Source organism: Megascapheus bottae, chromosome 28, assembly GCF_031878675.1.
Source record: "Megascapheus bottae isolate mThoBot1 chromosome 28, mThoBot2.hap1, whole genome shotgun sequence".
NCBI lineage: Eukaryota > Metazoa > Chordata > Mammalia > Rodentia > Geomyidae > Megascapheus > Megascapheus bottae.
In genome coordinates, this window is record NC_143536.1 from 12,042,136 (window position 1) to 12,057,569 (window position 15,434).

A 15,434-nucleotide genomic window follows, 5' to 3' on the forward strand; every position below is an offset into this window, starting at 1 on the left:
GTGTGGGGGCATGGTTCCTGCACCCCCTTTCCAGTAGTCACTGATGAACATGCTACACCAAGTTGCCCACATCTTCCTTGCCTACCTTCCTCCTCATCACAGCGTGAGAACAGAACACTCTCCCCCATTGTGGGAAGGTGGGGACCAAGTGCCATATGATGGCCCTGGGTGGTGGAAACATGGGGATAGAATGAGACTGTGGAGAAGCCAGAGGCTGGGCTCCTGAGTAAGGAGGGCCTCCAGGCCTAGGGCAGAGTATCTACTTCAACCAAAACACCAAACCTCCTGCTCTTATCCCCTCACACTATGCTAGTGGCCCAGTGGGGAGCCATTATGAGTATCTAGGAGAAAATGCCTTGAAGGTCTGAGTTGTCTTAGGATAGTGGCCCAATTTAAGGAGAGCCCAGGTCAGTGATTACCTCTCCTCCAGCAGGGAGGAGGCACACGGTCTAGGGTGGCCTAAGGAGCTTAGGAAAGAGGCCCATGGCAGTCAATTGAGGTATCTGCAGAAGTGCCCAAGTGGCCAGGCACACTGGCTAGGGGCTGGCCCATCATATTACAGAATGTTGCAGAACCTGATAATGATGGCTAATTTCATCTAAGGCTTTAGACTGTGAAGGGGCTCTGCCAGGTCTCTTCAACAGACCCGATGGGGGTTGTGGTAGCAACGCTGGCCTTCCCGAATCACAGAGAGAGATTCTGCTAGGATCCCACAGGTTTCTTGGTTGCAGCTCCCCCTTTCCTCCCCCCAGCTGAAGGGGCAACCCCGGAGACTCCTTACCTCCACCTTGATGGCACAGCGCCCAATGGCACGCACAGCTTTCCGTACAAAATCCACATCCACTTCTGTTGCATATTCTTTGAGTTCTGCCAACACCTACAGCCCAAACAGTTAAATGGTTTGGTGGGATCTGACTGGAAAACTTACTGGAACACTCCTGGGTCCTAGGCATATAGTGTCAGAACTGCCTCCTGTTCAAGGTGGAAGGTCAAGGGCAGGGAGAGAGATGACATATGCCCCAACAGGAAGTTACTTCAGAAAAGAGTAGGGGACATCTGGCTGGCAGGGCTTAGCCCACATTTTCTTTTTCTTTTCTTTTCTTTTTTTTTTTTTTGGCCAGTCGTGGGGCTTGAACTCAGGGCCTGAGCACTGTCCTTGGACTTTTCTCAAGGCTAGAGCTCTACCACTTGAGCCATGGCACCATTTCTGGCTTGCTTCTATGTATGTGGTACTGAGGAATAGAACCTGGGTCTTCCTGTATGCTAGGCAAGCACTCTACCACTAGGCCAAACTCCCGGCCCACTCCGTATTTGTTATGAAGCATCGGTTAGTTGGTCAAACTGACCCACTCTGGTACCCTTGTTTTGCACAGATCTAGCTAACATAACAAACTACTACTTCTTTGTGTAGAGTTAGGAATTGAAACTGGGATCTTGTGTATGTAAAACCAGTATTCTATGACGAAGCTCCATTTTCAGGTCCAACTACCACCTTTTAATGATAGGTAATAAGGAAAATAGAGAGTTTTTTGTTTGTTTTGCCAAATCCTGGAGCTTGAACTCAAGGCCTGGACACTGTTCCTGAGCTTCTTTTTACTCAAAGCTAGCACTCTACCACTTGAGCCACAGAGCCACTTCTGGCCTTTTCTGTTTGTAACTGAGGAATTGAACCAGGGCTTCATGCTTGCAAGGTAAGCAAGCACTCTACCATGAAGCCACATTCCCAGCCAGTGGGTGATGGCATTGTTAAGACACCAAGCTCATGCCTGGACCACCACTCTCTCACCTGGGCAATGTTGGCCTGGGAAGCCAGGCGGATCATGATGTCCAGCTTCTCCAGCTTCACATAGATGGGGTCATTGTACTTCACAAAGAAAACCTTCATCTCATGCTTCAGGATCTCAGGCCTGGGGGCAGGGCAGCATGCCCAGAAAGCATAAAGCAAGGCACAAGCCTGTGAGAAAACCCTTTCACTTTGGTGGGACATTGCTGAGGTCTGGAGTGCAGCCCAGGCCCAGGGAGGTAGAACCATTGTTGAGCTACACATGTCCAGTGGAGGTTCTGCCAGGTTATTACAAGTGTGACCACATCTTGAGCAGAGAAGAGGCACAACAGTTTGTGGTCCAGGGCAGCAAATAACAGGTAACGGCTCCAACCACAGCCTGTTTCCATGAAACGTGAATGACACAAGCAGAAAGGCTTTACCCCACAGGCCTGAAGTTGGTAGGTCTTAGAAAGGCCTGCTATGTTGGAACCTGGATCTTATGAGTGTTTGTCCTGGTCCCTGAACAATCAAGGCAGCTGTTTGTACAAACAATACTGCTTTCCCTGTGGGAAACTGAAAATCTGGTGTGTGTCCCCAATTAAAACCTCCAATGCTGAGTCTCCATTAGGCTCCTATGGGCAGAAATGTTCTTCACCTGTTGCTACCTTTTGTTGCTAAGGGAGGAGTATGCTTAGTTCTCTCTTCCCCACAAAGAGCGGGAGGCCCAGGGAGACACCTCTTTCTATGTTGCTCTCCTAATTTAGTCATGAGGAGACCTACATGCTGAGAACTGCCAGTGAATCTCTGGCGTGGGGGTAGTCTTGAGGACCCCACCACAGACACCCACACAGCAGGCCACTTGTGAGAGTCTGGTGAAGCACCTAACACGATGGACCCATGTGTTGAAAGAGGTACTCTGGGCTGAGCAGCAGAGAGCGTTTTACATACGGCTCCTCCCTCAAGGGCCTGCCCTGCTGCCCTCCAATGACACCATCTGCCACAGTGTTCTAACACAAGGAAACTCACAGGGGTTGTGAGGCTTGCATGGTCACACACTCATAAAGCATAGCGAATCGTCACCCCAGCTCCCACTCCCATGCCCTTTCAAGAAGAGAGACCAGTAACATAAAAAATTGAAAGTAAAATGCTGGACATCGGTAGGTCATGGTTTGAAGGTAGCCAAGCAGAAAAGTCCATGAAACTCTTATCTTCAACCAACTATCAAAAAGTTGGAAGTAGAGCTGTGGCTCAAGTGGTACATTATTAGTCTTGAGCAAAAAAAAAAAGCCCAGGGAGAGTGGCCAGGCCCTGAGTTCAAGCCCTAGGATCAGTACATGCAGCAACAAGAAAGTAAAAGTAGAAAACATTTTTCTCTCCTTAGGAAAAGGGAGGACAGAAGGTAAGGAGGGAGAAGATGGGGCAGAAGGTAAGGAGGAACCCCCTGGCCTCAGTGCTGCAGTGCAAAAACTGTGAGGTCCTGGCCACACGAGCAGGCTTGTGGTGCTTCAGACAGGACAGGAGACAAGAACAACTCTCCAGGCTGGAGAGCAGAACGACTTCTGCAATCAGAATGCAGCAGAAGCTACCCAACCACTTCTCAGGCCTGGCCCACGTCATGCCTGGCTAACATGGATGACTTCTTAAGAGATTACCATGTTAAATATAGCTGATCTAGATCTGCAAGTCCCTCCACCCTAACAAATCTAGTGACCCAAGGGCAATAATGTGTAGACCCACACTGCAACTGTGAAGCCTGTCTTTGCTTTGTTCAGGCTCTTGGAATGCTTTCCTGTATTTACCTATGACAGTTACCAACGTTGCAGTTCAAGAACCAGACTGATACCATGACAAAAAAGCATGACATCTTCCAGCAGAGACAGCCTGGATATAAGGCCCTAACTGCTCCCACTAGTGGGGCCCGCAGCTACCACCTGTCTACTGAAAGAGCCACCGACCAAAAAGCTGGAGTGTCCTCAGGAGGCCAGTTCTCTCAGGAGGTAGGGCTCATTTAGAGCCATCTCCCAGGAAGAAAGGTCATCTCGAGAAGCCTCAGACCCCTTGTGACAGGGCACCAGGCCCCCTCTCTGGTGCACTGAAGTCATTTCCTGGGAGGAGGGAGTGGGCTGCATGGTATTCTGCTCACTCTGCTCTACACCGCTCCCAGATCTTGAGGTCAATGCCAAGTCCAAGGATTCGTCACCATCTCAGAGGCCTCCAGTCTCAGAGACTACCACAATGGACTCAAACCCAAAGGCATAGGCACACATTCTGAGCAGCCCCATGCTCACCTTTACCTCGCCTGCTCTCTCAAGCTAAACCAGGCTTCTCAACCTTGGTACTGCTGACACTTAGAGCCCGTCACCTGTTATGGGGGGGACGACTATCTAGTACAGTAGGAGGCTGAGCAGTGTCCTTGGCCTCTACTCACTAGACCAACTCAGGCTGTGACAAGTAAAAGTGTCTCCAGATACTGCCAAATGTACCCTGAGGGACAAAGATGCCCTGGGTGAGAACCTTGGCCCTTGGCCTCTGTTGCCAATGTGGGACCTGTGTGGTGGACTTTGTACCTCTTCTGCACGATGAGGTTGATGTTGCGCAGGGCCACATACTGTAGCTCTGGCTCGGCTGACAGCAGAGTGACGAGGGGCGGGGCCAGCTTCTTGAGCAGAGTGCCGTAGTAGTCCAGGTCCTTGGACAACATCTCCATGAACTTCATCAGCACTTTCACAGCAGACAGCACTACAGCAGAGTTGGCATGGGAGAGTCTGGGTGTAACCCGCTCACAGATACTGGAGTCCAGATGTTCCAGAGGGGCAAAAAGAGAGAAAGGCAAGGGGAAACATCCTGTTTTTACTTATCAAGATACTGTGTTCTGAGGAAGAAAGATCTAGATTTTGAGTCTGCAGTGTCCTGTTGACCTCATATAGGCTTAATTAACAATTCTGAGCTTTGGTTTCCTTGTATAAAGTAGAGAGGCTGATGTCTGTTCCAGGGCTTCCTGACAACACATGTAAAGAATGAGCAAAGTGCCTAGCATACAGTCTTTCCCCATGTCAGATCCTTCTCTCCCCCAAACTGCCAGGGCAAGATTTCATGAATCCACCTGAAGACCCCCATAGTTCTCTCTGCTTCTGTAACAGTCTCATCATCTGTAAGACAGCAGATGAAGTTGGGAGAGACCCAGGCAGTCAGTGAAACTCCATGAACAGCTCTGATGTGACCGAGCTGTGGACAGCCCAGGTGGCCCAGCTCACCTCTGTGCCTCGCGGTCATCCTTGGGTGTGTAGTTGGCCAGGCAGTCTAGAATGAAGATCTGGCCCCACTCGGTGCACTCGTTCAAGGCTGTCAGCAGCTTGTTGATAGACTGTGGGTTCAGGTCGAGCAGGTTGCTGCTGGGGTGAGACTCAGCAATCTCTGAGAGGGCAGCCACTGCATTTGCTACTACCTGATGAGAAGCATGGAAGGAGCAGAGGTTGGGGTACAGCACAGGCAGGGGTGGTAGGGCTAATGACACTGGCTCATCAGAAGAGGAATATGATCTGGTAGGCAAGATGTGGAGATTCAAGAAGGACTATCCCAAGCATTTAGCCTGCTGACCTCTGGGCAAAATGGAAGTAAAATATAGATAACTGCCACTAAAAAGAAGGTAAGGCCAGGTATGGTGGTGCATGTCCACGATCTCAGCTACTTGGGAGTAGAAGGGAGGAGGAACATATTTCAAGTCCAGCCTGGTATGCATGTGTTGGTATCAGAGCTTGAACTCAGGGCCTGGACACTGTCTCTGAGCCTCTCTGTGCTCAATCTAACTCTGAGCTATAGTGCCACTTCTGTCTTTTTCTGATTATGTGGTACTGAGGAATTGAACCCAGGGCTCCATGCATGCCAGGCAAGTACTCTACCACGAAGTCACATTCCCAACCTGTACTTAGATTTTTTTTTTTGCTAAAGGTTGGTGCTTTACTACGTGAGCTACAGCTTCACTATTGACTTTTTGTTAATTGGAGATAATAGTTTCATAGACTTTATTGCCCGGGATGGCTCTGAATCATAATCTTCAGATTTTAGGATTACAGGCATGACACATTGGTGTCCAGTCTCTGGAAAAGTTTTTGAGATACTATCTCAAAAGTAAGTTAGGTACGGTGATTCATACCAGTAGTGAGAGGAAGGGGCAGGAAGATCATGGTCCAAGGCCCACTCAGGCTAGCCTGAGAGCCTATCTGAAAAGCAAACTAAAATCAAAAGTGCTAGGGACTTGGTAAAAGTGGTAGAAATCTGGGGCCGGAGTGTGGCCTACTGGTACAATGCTTGCCTAGCATATACGAAGCCCTGGGTTTGATTCCTTGGTACTACATAACCCAGAAAAAGCTAGAAGTGGTGCTGTGGTCTAAGTACTAGAGCACTATCCTTGAGCACAGAGAGGCTCAGGGACAGTGACCAGGCCCTGAGTTTAAGCCCCAGGACTGGCCAAAACAAACCAAAATAAACCAAAAAAGACAGTAAAGGCCCAGCTCCAGATGCCTGGCAATGGAGAGGAATCCTTGCTGTCAACACTACAGCTCCACGATGGTATAGCAGCTTAATTCAGTAGTTGTCAACACACTTGTCAGAGCTGGAGGATTCTTGCAGATGCGTTAAGACTGCTGGGAGGGTGGAGAGTGTGGCCTAGAGGTAGAGTACTTGCCTAGCACGAACAAAGCCCTGGATTTGATTGCTCGGTATCACATATACAGAAAGCCTTGAACAAAAGTGCTCAAGGACAGTCCCCAGGCCACGAGTTCAAGCCCAGGACTGGAAAAAAAAAGCCGGGTGTGGTGGCTCACACTTGTAATCTTAGCTACACAGGAAGCTGAGATCTGAGGATCAAGGTTCAAAGCCAGCTCAGGCACAAAAGGACCCCAGACTCTTATCTCCAATCAACCTCTAGGAAAAAAATGGGAAGTGGGGCTTGGCTCAAGGGTAGGGTGGTAGCCTTGAGCTGAAGAGCTCAAGGACAGCATAAAGCCGAGTACAAGCCCCATGACCCACCAAAAAAAAAAAAAAAAGGATTTTTCAAGCCAGGTACTGATGGTTCATATTTGTAATCCTAGCTACACAGAAGGGTTGTTGAGGATCATAGATCGAAGTTGGCCTGGACAGAAATAGTCTTCAAGATTCCATTTCAGGGCCGGGAGTTTGGCCTAGTGGTTAAAGTGCTTGCCTAGCATGCATGACGACCCGGGTTCGATTCCTCGGTACCACATACATAGAAAAAAATCCAGAAGTGGTGCTGAGGCTCAAGTGGTAAGAGCTCTAGCCTTGAGAAAGCTCAAGGACAGTGCTCAGGCCCTGAGCTCAAGCCCAGGACTGGCAAAAAAAAAACCCAAAAAAACCCAAAAAACCCCAAAAGATTCCATTTCCAATTTAAAAGCCAAACAAAGAAAAAAAGTGGGATTTGAGTTGTTGCTCAATTGGTAGAATAACAGCTATGAGTAAAAAATGATGAGCAAAAAACCAAGGCTTTGAATTCAAGTCTTTATCTAGTGCATGCATGCATACAAGCATGCACACCCAAGCACGCACACACACGCACAGAGAAATAGTATCTTCCTATGAAGCCAAAGCTGGCCTCAAGCTCACAATTTCCCTGCCTTAGCTTCCCGAGTGCTGGAATCACAGGTATGTGATGCCACACTACTGGCATGCATTTCATTTTAAACAGACCCTGGCAAGGTTGCCCTGCAAACTGCTGCCATCATCATTGGTGGAGACCAGGCACCTGCCCAGCACATCCTGGTGTCCTGTCTTCCATATTATGCTACTTCAAGGATGACCCTTTACTCTCAAAGATGTGAGGGAAGAGAAAAGAGCCACACATTCAGAATGTCACACTCAGATGTTTTGGTGACAAGATCAACACAATGACTGGAAGAGAGAGAGGGCACTAACACTGACGTACACTGTGTGCCAGGCCAGGTATGGTAACTTCTTAGCACTCCAGGCAGCCATAAAGCAAGCAACCCATCTTACTAATGAGGAAGACAGTTGTGGAAGGTCAGCCAACCCCAGGTACACAACTCACTAGAAGATCATAGAAGGGAATTCGGGTCCAGTTCCAGGCGGAGACCATTCCTGAACCATGACAAGGCACAGGAATTCAGTGGGACTCTTGACTTCTAAGAACTGGAGACTAGCTAGCTAGAGGGTCAAGCTAAAGTCTCACACAACCCAGGAGGCAGAGGTGGTGGCATGGTGAGTGGCAGTGGCTTACCATGGGGTTGGAGTCAGAGATGAGGTCTTTAAGGGTGTCCAGGAAGCCCTGGTCCTCTACCAGCTGGGCATTGATGTCATGGAGTTTGGCGACACACACAGCTGCTGTCTTTCGCACATATGGATCCTCATCCTTCAGGCACTTCCGGAGTGGCTCACACAAGTACTCTGTAATCTTGTCGACTCGAATGCAGCCCATGGTCCGCACTGCCAGGGCCCGGATGAGAGGGTTGGGGTCTTCACAGTCCTGAGAGGAACCAGCCATTGGCCAGGGCAGGGCAGATGAGGTACCTATAGCTTCCTATTTTTCCTAGCTTGCAGCTCTGCTGCAGGATCTCTCCCTACCACAGCCAGTAAATGCAAAGTAAATGGCATGTGATGAGTACTGATGGATACTGAGTGGTCACTAAATACCCTGGCAGGGCATCTACATACTGACCCTACTAATCCTCACAACAGATTGTGATTCTGGCCCCATCCCACAGGTGAGGAAGCTGAGGCTGTAGAGGGAGTAGTTTGAAACAGGAACAGAGTAATTCTCAAGACACCAGCTAAACCCTGTCCTGGCAAAGGCTTCAGCTCAAAGGCCCGCCAAGTTTCTGGAGAGAAAGGGGGCCCTCTGCTGGAGGAACTGCACATCAGCCTGCGCAGGCAGAGGTAGAGCCTGAGGGTCTGAAAAGGAGCCCCAGTATTCCAATCCTAAACCAAAGGACTGGCAGCAGTGAGCAGCCCTCACCCCCACTCCCACCAAGCTCCTCATCACCTTCACAAAGGTGTTGACGGCCATAATGGCCATATCAGGCTGGCTCTTGGCATAGTTCATCAAGTATAGGTACACCAGCTTCTTCAGCTCCAGGTTGTCTGTCTGCATGCAGTTTACCACATCTGGGAAGAGGGCACTAGAAGGTCAAAGTTAGTTAGTAGAGGACAGGCTGAAGGAGAGATTTTCAGTGAAGACTTAGGGCTAAGGGCTTAACATACTTAGTCTCATAGCCAGAAGATAATACTGAGGATCAGAAATGTCAACCTGTCTTAGGAGGTAGGTCTGACTTATGATTCCAGCTATCCCGGGTGGAATTCTTCCCAAGATGGTATCTAATGGTCCTAGAGGGTCTCAGGCTTTCTCAAGCTGAGAAATATAGAGAATAATGTTCTGTTCCCCTCACCCACCTCTGGATTCTTACTTCCTGAGCCTTAGTGGGCAGTGTCTCTGAAGCTCAAGAAGAGGTGTCACCTTGGGAGGTGACACATCAGGAAGCCGGGTAAGGACAGGAGGAAGACAGACTAATGAACCTGACTTGCTCTCTAGGACCCATTGCACCAGCAAAGGAAGTTCTTTTGAGGTAGAAGAACAAAGACACTTCCTGTGAGGAGGTGACAGCAGTGTGCTAATGGAAAGAATTGGTCTTGGAGGGAGGCCAGTTTTCCAGCAGACATCCAATTCTTCCACGAGTGTCCTCAGCAGGTCTCTGCTTTTTCTCCTGAGTTCATGGCAGGAAGGTCTTGCCTGGCTAGTCCATGGGAAAGTCTGGAGCAGTGGTTTGGTATTACAGACAGGTCCTGGGTGGAGCTGCCCTACATAAGTCTTGGTCTTTGAGGCATAGAGGACAGGGGTCTGGGCTTAAATCCCGGGTTTGGATTTCCTAAGGACTGGGATTATGTCCAAGTTCTGACATTAGCCATGAGACGGTTAGGTAGTCATTTCCCTCACTTTTTATCATGTTTCTTTGGCAGTAAAACATATATTGCCTGTGATGGGAATTTAAGAACTACTAAGAAATTGATATTTGAAAGTGCCCTGCAGATTCTCAAGCACTGCAAACATTGAGTTGGCATAAAATCCATCCCTGTAGTTTTTTTTTTTTCCTAGTCCTGGGCCTTGAACTCAGGGCCTGAGCACTGTCCTTGGGCTTTCTTAAAGCTAGAGCTCTACTACTTGAGCCACAGCACCATTTCTGGCTTTTTCTATGTAAATGTGGTACCGAGGAATCAAACCCAGGTCTTGGTGCACGGTAGGCAACCATCCCTGTGTTTTTGTTGTTGTTTTTATCAGTTATAGGGCTTGAACTCTGGGCCTGGGCGCCATCCCTGAGCTCAAGGCTATAGCTTACCACTTGAGCCACTTCCAGTTTTCTGGTGGTTAAGTGGAGATGAGAGTCTCAGAGACTTTAGTGCCCAGGCTGGCATTGAACCATGGTCCTTAGATCTCAGCCTCCTCAGTAGCTAGGATTACAGGCTTGAGCCATCAACACCCAGCCTCCATCCCTGTCTTTGGGGACTTCTCAATCTTATGGGCAGGTAAAAAGAAGAACTGTCTAGTCTTGTGCTAGGTAGCAGGAACCAAGAACAAATGCTGTTTTCAGGGCAGCAAGCTGGAGAGATTAGGGAAGGCAACAGAAGCCAGATGTAGGTGGGTTTTAAACAATGGGAGAGCAAGCTAGACATGAGTATTCCAGGTGTCGGGAAAGCTTGAGTAAAGGTGCAGTAGCCACCCTATATGGTCAGCTCCAGCTGTGAAGTACAAACTAACAACAAACCAAAGAAATCCAATCTGCAGGTGTGTGTGTGTAAATTTAATGTCATCTGGCAACTTCAATCAGGAAGTGCCAAAACGAAAAATCCACATTTCCCATTGTTTTTAAAATCAGTAGACCTGGCCACACTTGGGTCATCATCTTTAGCAGGTGCAACTCTCTGGAGTTCCTGACATATACACGCTACCACTCCCTGCCTTTTCAACCCATATGCTTTACTTGTTTCGTGACTGCCTGAGCCACTGGCATCCAAGCTCATGACTTCTATGAAACAAAGCATTGTGTTTGAAATAGAAGCTCACGAAAAAAGCTGTGAAAGGCAGTCCCTAAATGGCCCTACAGGAGAGATCTGAACTGGACCCAATTTGGGAATTCCTCCCATCAGCCAGTGTCCAAGAGCCACTTGGCCTACACCTGCACACCTGACATCTTTGCCCACGGTCATTGATGCAATCACTTTCTTTACTGCTTCCTTCTTCTTCTCCTTCTTGTCACTGTTGAGCTCAGCCTTCAGCTCGAAGATTTCTCCTAAGAAAAGGAGGCAAGTATGAACGGTCCATCCTTATTGCCCTGCCAGAAGACACATACTGCCCTACTTTCTAACTAGGGGGAGATAGGGCAGCGTTAGGCCACTGGCTTTGGGTGGGACAGCAGCAGTGAGGGATGGTAACCATAGGAGAGGAATTGCAGTGATGGAAGCTTGGAGGTCATGTTGGATTGAAGCAATAGAAACCATGGTGGTAGTGGTGCAAGTGAGGAGGCTACAAAAATCCTGAGGGAGTAAAGTGTGGCTCTAAGTGGTAGAGTGCTAACCTTGAATAAAGGAGCTCAGGGACAGTGCCTAGACCCTGAGTTCAAGCCCCATGATGGGAGTGGGGGGATTCCTGATGAAGATAGCAACCGGTGGGCAGGGTGTAAAATTGAAGACAAAGCAAAACTGTCTTGGGCTACTTCAGTCAACTCCAGGCTCTAAAGACTGAGTGCGATGGACCCTGGGTTCTCAGGGAGGCAGATTTGATCTGTACCACATGTAAGTCCTTCCTGCTTTCCTAAACCACAAGTTCAAACAGCTTGCTCAGAGTTTTACTTGCGGATGACAAGTATGCTCAGCTTTGAAATGGTGGAAATGGGAATCCGCTGCGCCATGAGGGTTCTAGCGTGTAATAAACTTTTCTTAAGAAAAATTTTGGATGAAGGAAACGAGGAAATGAGGCTGCTCTGTGGGGATAGCCAGAACCAGCCAATAAGTTAGGGGATTCCCTAAGCCTTTCCCTGTCACCGTATCTCCCCCTATATCATCGTCACATCAACTCTGCGTTCCCCAATTTTACAGATGAGCAAATGGAAGCTGTAAAAGGTCTAATAATGCTCATGCAGCCAGCAGCGGGTAGGGCCAAGGTACAAAACGATATCTGCTCCCTCCAAAGCTCATGCTCTAAGTCCTTCGGCTTAGGCCTATATCAGACAATCCTTTGCCTCTCCGAACCCATTTCCCTGCCTGTTCTCCACCTCTTGCTTGGGCACTAACACAGAAAAAGGAACACTCATCTTGATGCCTGGTACCAGGTGTCCTGTATTAAGAGTAGCTGCTGCTGCTCTTTAGTTGTCTTTAGTAGAATGGGGATCTTGAGTTTCCTTTTCAGGATTTATTATTTTTATTTTTTGGTGATGGTACTGGAGCTTGAACTTAGGACCTGGGTGCTGTCCCTGAGCTTTTTCCTTCAAGGCTACTATTCTACCACTTGAGCTACCACTCTACCTCTAGCTTTTTAATGGTTAATTGGAGATAAAGAGTTTCACAGACTTTTCTGTCTGGGCTGGCTTTGAACTGCTGTCCTCAGATCTCAGCTTTTTGGCCAGGATTTACAGATATGAGCCACCAGAGTCCAGCTAAGTTTCTTGCAATAGAGGTAAAGGACTATTACGTTGGGAAAAGTGCTGACAGTTCTAGGTGGATTTTCAATGAGAAAAAAGAAAACAAATAGTTTTATTTTAAAATCATGACCAAATGATATGGTGCTCAGCACAGAACTGGAGACTAGAGACTTGAGAAACAGCTAAATGATTAACAAAGAACCATTATCCAGCACAACCTTGAGGAAAGGCCACACTGAGGATATTGCTCAACAGAGCCAGCAGAAATCTGTACATCTTGCAGCTCAAATTTATAAAGGAAGGGCTGGCTTGAGAGATGCTTACAGAGTTAAAGAACACTGTCAGTCGCAACATTTCTTCTATTTCCTTAAAAGACAAAAGGAACCAAAATACCCAACAACATAAGCCTAGCTTAGCAAATTTTATTGGGGCAACTCAGTTAACTTAATACTGAGTCATCAAAACTGCTTGGAAATGTTTATGATAATGTCAAAGGAAAAACAGGATGAAACTCTTAAAAAAAAAAGAAGTCCACAGATAAGGGCCAAGTATGCACTTGCTAATGCACACACATACTCTGCAATCTGGGGTTGCTGATAGGATTATACAGTGTTTTTGTTGTTTCTGTGATTGTCTTAGGGCTTGAACTCAGGACCTGGTCCCTCCTTGAGCTTTTTTGCTCCAACTCTGAGCCACAGCTCCACTTCCTTTTGTTTTTAATTCTCCAGGCCCTCCCAAGAGAGACAAAGAAGTCAGGGGCTGGTGGCTCACATCCATAATTCTAACTACTCAAGTGGTTGAGAGATGAAGATCACAGTTCAAATCTTGCCCAGGCAGGAAAGTCTGTGAGACTTTTATCGCCAATTAAACACCAAAAAACCCAAAGAGGAACTGTGCTTCAAGTGGCAGAGTGCTAGCTTTAGTTCAAGCTCCAGAATTGGGGGTGGGGGAGGGGAGAGAAGGAAAGGAAGGAAGAGAGAGGAAGGAGGGAAGGAAAGAGAGGGAGGGAGAGAGAGAATATTAAAGAGAAAAAGAAACCCATTATAGTTAAAAAAAATTTTTAAACCACAGGGAAGAAAAAGGGAAGGAGCTTTTCTACACACTTAAGGCCAATACCTACCTTTCCCTTCTCATTCTAAAAGGAGCATCAATTCTTTATACTATCAACAGTTCAAGGTTCTGGATCCACAGGTAAAGAAGCTCTAGGCCTCTCCCACTGGTGCCTCCGGCCTCAACCCTATTCTTGCTCTGGCTCTCCAGAAGTGCCAAAGCAAGGCAGGGTAGGAGAGGCCCAGCGTGAAACTCACAGTACCTTTCTTGGTTGTGGTGAAGTATTTTGAGTCCGTCATTTTGGTCCTTTATCAGTGGCCACAGTCTGCAAGACAGAGAAGAGAGGGGTGGACTTTGAGCTGTGTTCCATTCCATTTTCAGTTAGGATGAGCAAGGCGGGAAGAGGAGGGGCATCCAGCACACAAGAGTCAGGGGAAGATAGTAGTTTATCTTTCCCAAGCAAATGACATATTAGACCATGGCTAGTCAGATTTTGGAGGGTAATTCGTGTGTGTGTGTGTGTGAACTGAAGGCCTGGGCGCTGTTCCTGAACTTCGTTTACTCAAGTATAGTGCTCTACCACTACAGCCACTTCCAGCTCTCTCTGAGTAGTTTACTGGAGATAAGAGTGGGGGGGGAGGGGAGGGTGGGCTGGGAATGTGACTCAGTGGTAGAGTGCTTGCTTAGCATGCACGAAGCCCTGGATTCAATTCCTCACTACCACATAAACAGAAAAGGTCAGAAGTGGTGCTGTGGCTCAAATGATAAGAGCACTAGCCTTCAGCATAGAGAGGCTCAGGGTCAAAGCCCAGGCTCTGAGTTCAAACCCCAGGACCAGCAAAACTAACTAACTAAATAAATAAAAATAAAGAAGCTCAGTGACAGTGAGTTCAAGCCCCAGGACTAGTGAGAGGGAGGGGGAATGAGGGGGAGAAAAAGAGAGGAAGGGGGGAGGAGAGGAGGGGGAGGGAGAGAGGGACAGAGGGAGGAAGAGAGGGGGAGAGAGGGGAAGAAAGTCGGGGAAAGGGAGAGAGACAGATCTATATGAGGACATGTGGGTTTGATTGTATCACATTTAGGCCCTGGGCACTGTCCCTGAGCTAGTACTCTACTACTTACTTGAGCCAAAGATCTACTTTCAGCTTTTTTGCTAACTGGAGATTAGAGTTTCATGGTCTTTCCAGCTGAGGCTGGCTTTGAACCAGGCCTCAGCTACTAGCACCTGGCTAAAATTTCATCAGCAATGACAAGCATTACTCATCTCTGGAGAAGGTAGAATCTACCCTGCAGAGTGTAGTCTTTCCAGTTCTGTTTGGCTAGTTTTCTTTTTTCTTTTTTTTGCCAGTCCTGGGCTTGAGCTCAGGGCCTGAGCACTGTCCTTGGATTTTCTCAAGACTAGAGCTCTACCACTTGAGCCTCAGCACCACCTCTGGCTTTTTTCTATGTATGTGGTACCGAGGAATCGAACCCGGGTCTTCATGCATGCAAGGCAAGCACTTTAACCACTAGGCCAAACTCCCAGCCCCTGGCTAGTTTTCTTAAGGTATCTTTCATTGCCCTGTGGAAAACTCACTGTGTGAAGTACAATAGTACTAAGCTGTCCTCATTTACTTGAAAAGCACTTAATAAGTGTCTGCTATATAACTCAATAGCCCTCAGGGACCAAGAGAAGAAAGACAAAAGGAGTCAAATCCCAGTGGATACAAGGCAGAGGCTTCTTGAGATTACTCTGAGATTTATCAAGAATTGATCATATTCTGAGTCTCTATTAAAGGGAGGGGTTTCTAGGCTTTATCTCATTTACTCCTTTCATAAGGATAATGAATGGCTTTAAACTCCATCTTACAGATGAGAAAATAGGCTTGAATATGTCATGTAACTTGTTCAGTCACATGGTCTCAGCACAGTGCTATATTCTATACATGAGGCAATTCTCTGTTCATCTAAGCGGGAGGATGGTA

At 47.7% G+C, this 15,434-nt stretch overlaps 1 protein-coding gene across 4 annotated transcripts in view; it reads right to left on the reverse strand.

Moving 5' to 3' along the window:
• Positions 1-15,434, reverse strand: part of Ap1b1 (adaptor related protein complex 1 subunit beta 1) — a 49,331-nt gene that overhangs the window by 15,139 nt on the left and 18,758 nt on the right. For all 4 annotated transcript variants that reach the window (XM_090320426.1, XM_090320423.1, XM_090320424.1 and 1 more), the window contains exons 2-9: positions 13,736-13,798; positions 10,971-11,076; positions 8,778-8,913; positions 8,016-8,261; positions 5,020-5,210; positions 4,333-4,554; positions 1,787-1,907; positions 782-877 (exon numbers count right to left, since the gene is read on the reverse strand). In XM_090320426.1, coding sequence (XP_090176552.1) covers positions 782-877; positions 1,787-1,907; positions 4,333-4,554; positions 5,020-5,210; positions 8,016-8,261; positions 8,778-8,913; positions 10,971-11,076; positions 13,736-13,772 — 1,155 coding nt within the window. In that variant the 5' untranslated portion in view covers positions 13,773-13,798. The remainder of the gene's footprint in view (positions 1-781; positions 878-1,786; positions 1,908-4,332; positions 4,555-5,019; positions 5,211-8,015; positions 8,262-8,777; positions 8,914-10,970; positions 11,077-13,735; positions 13,799-15,434) is intronic.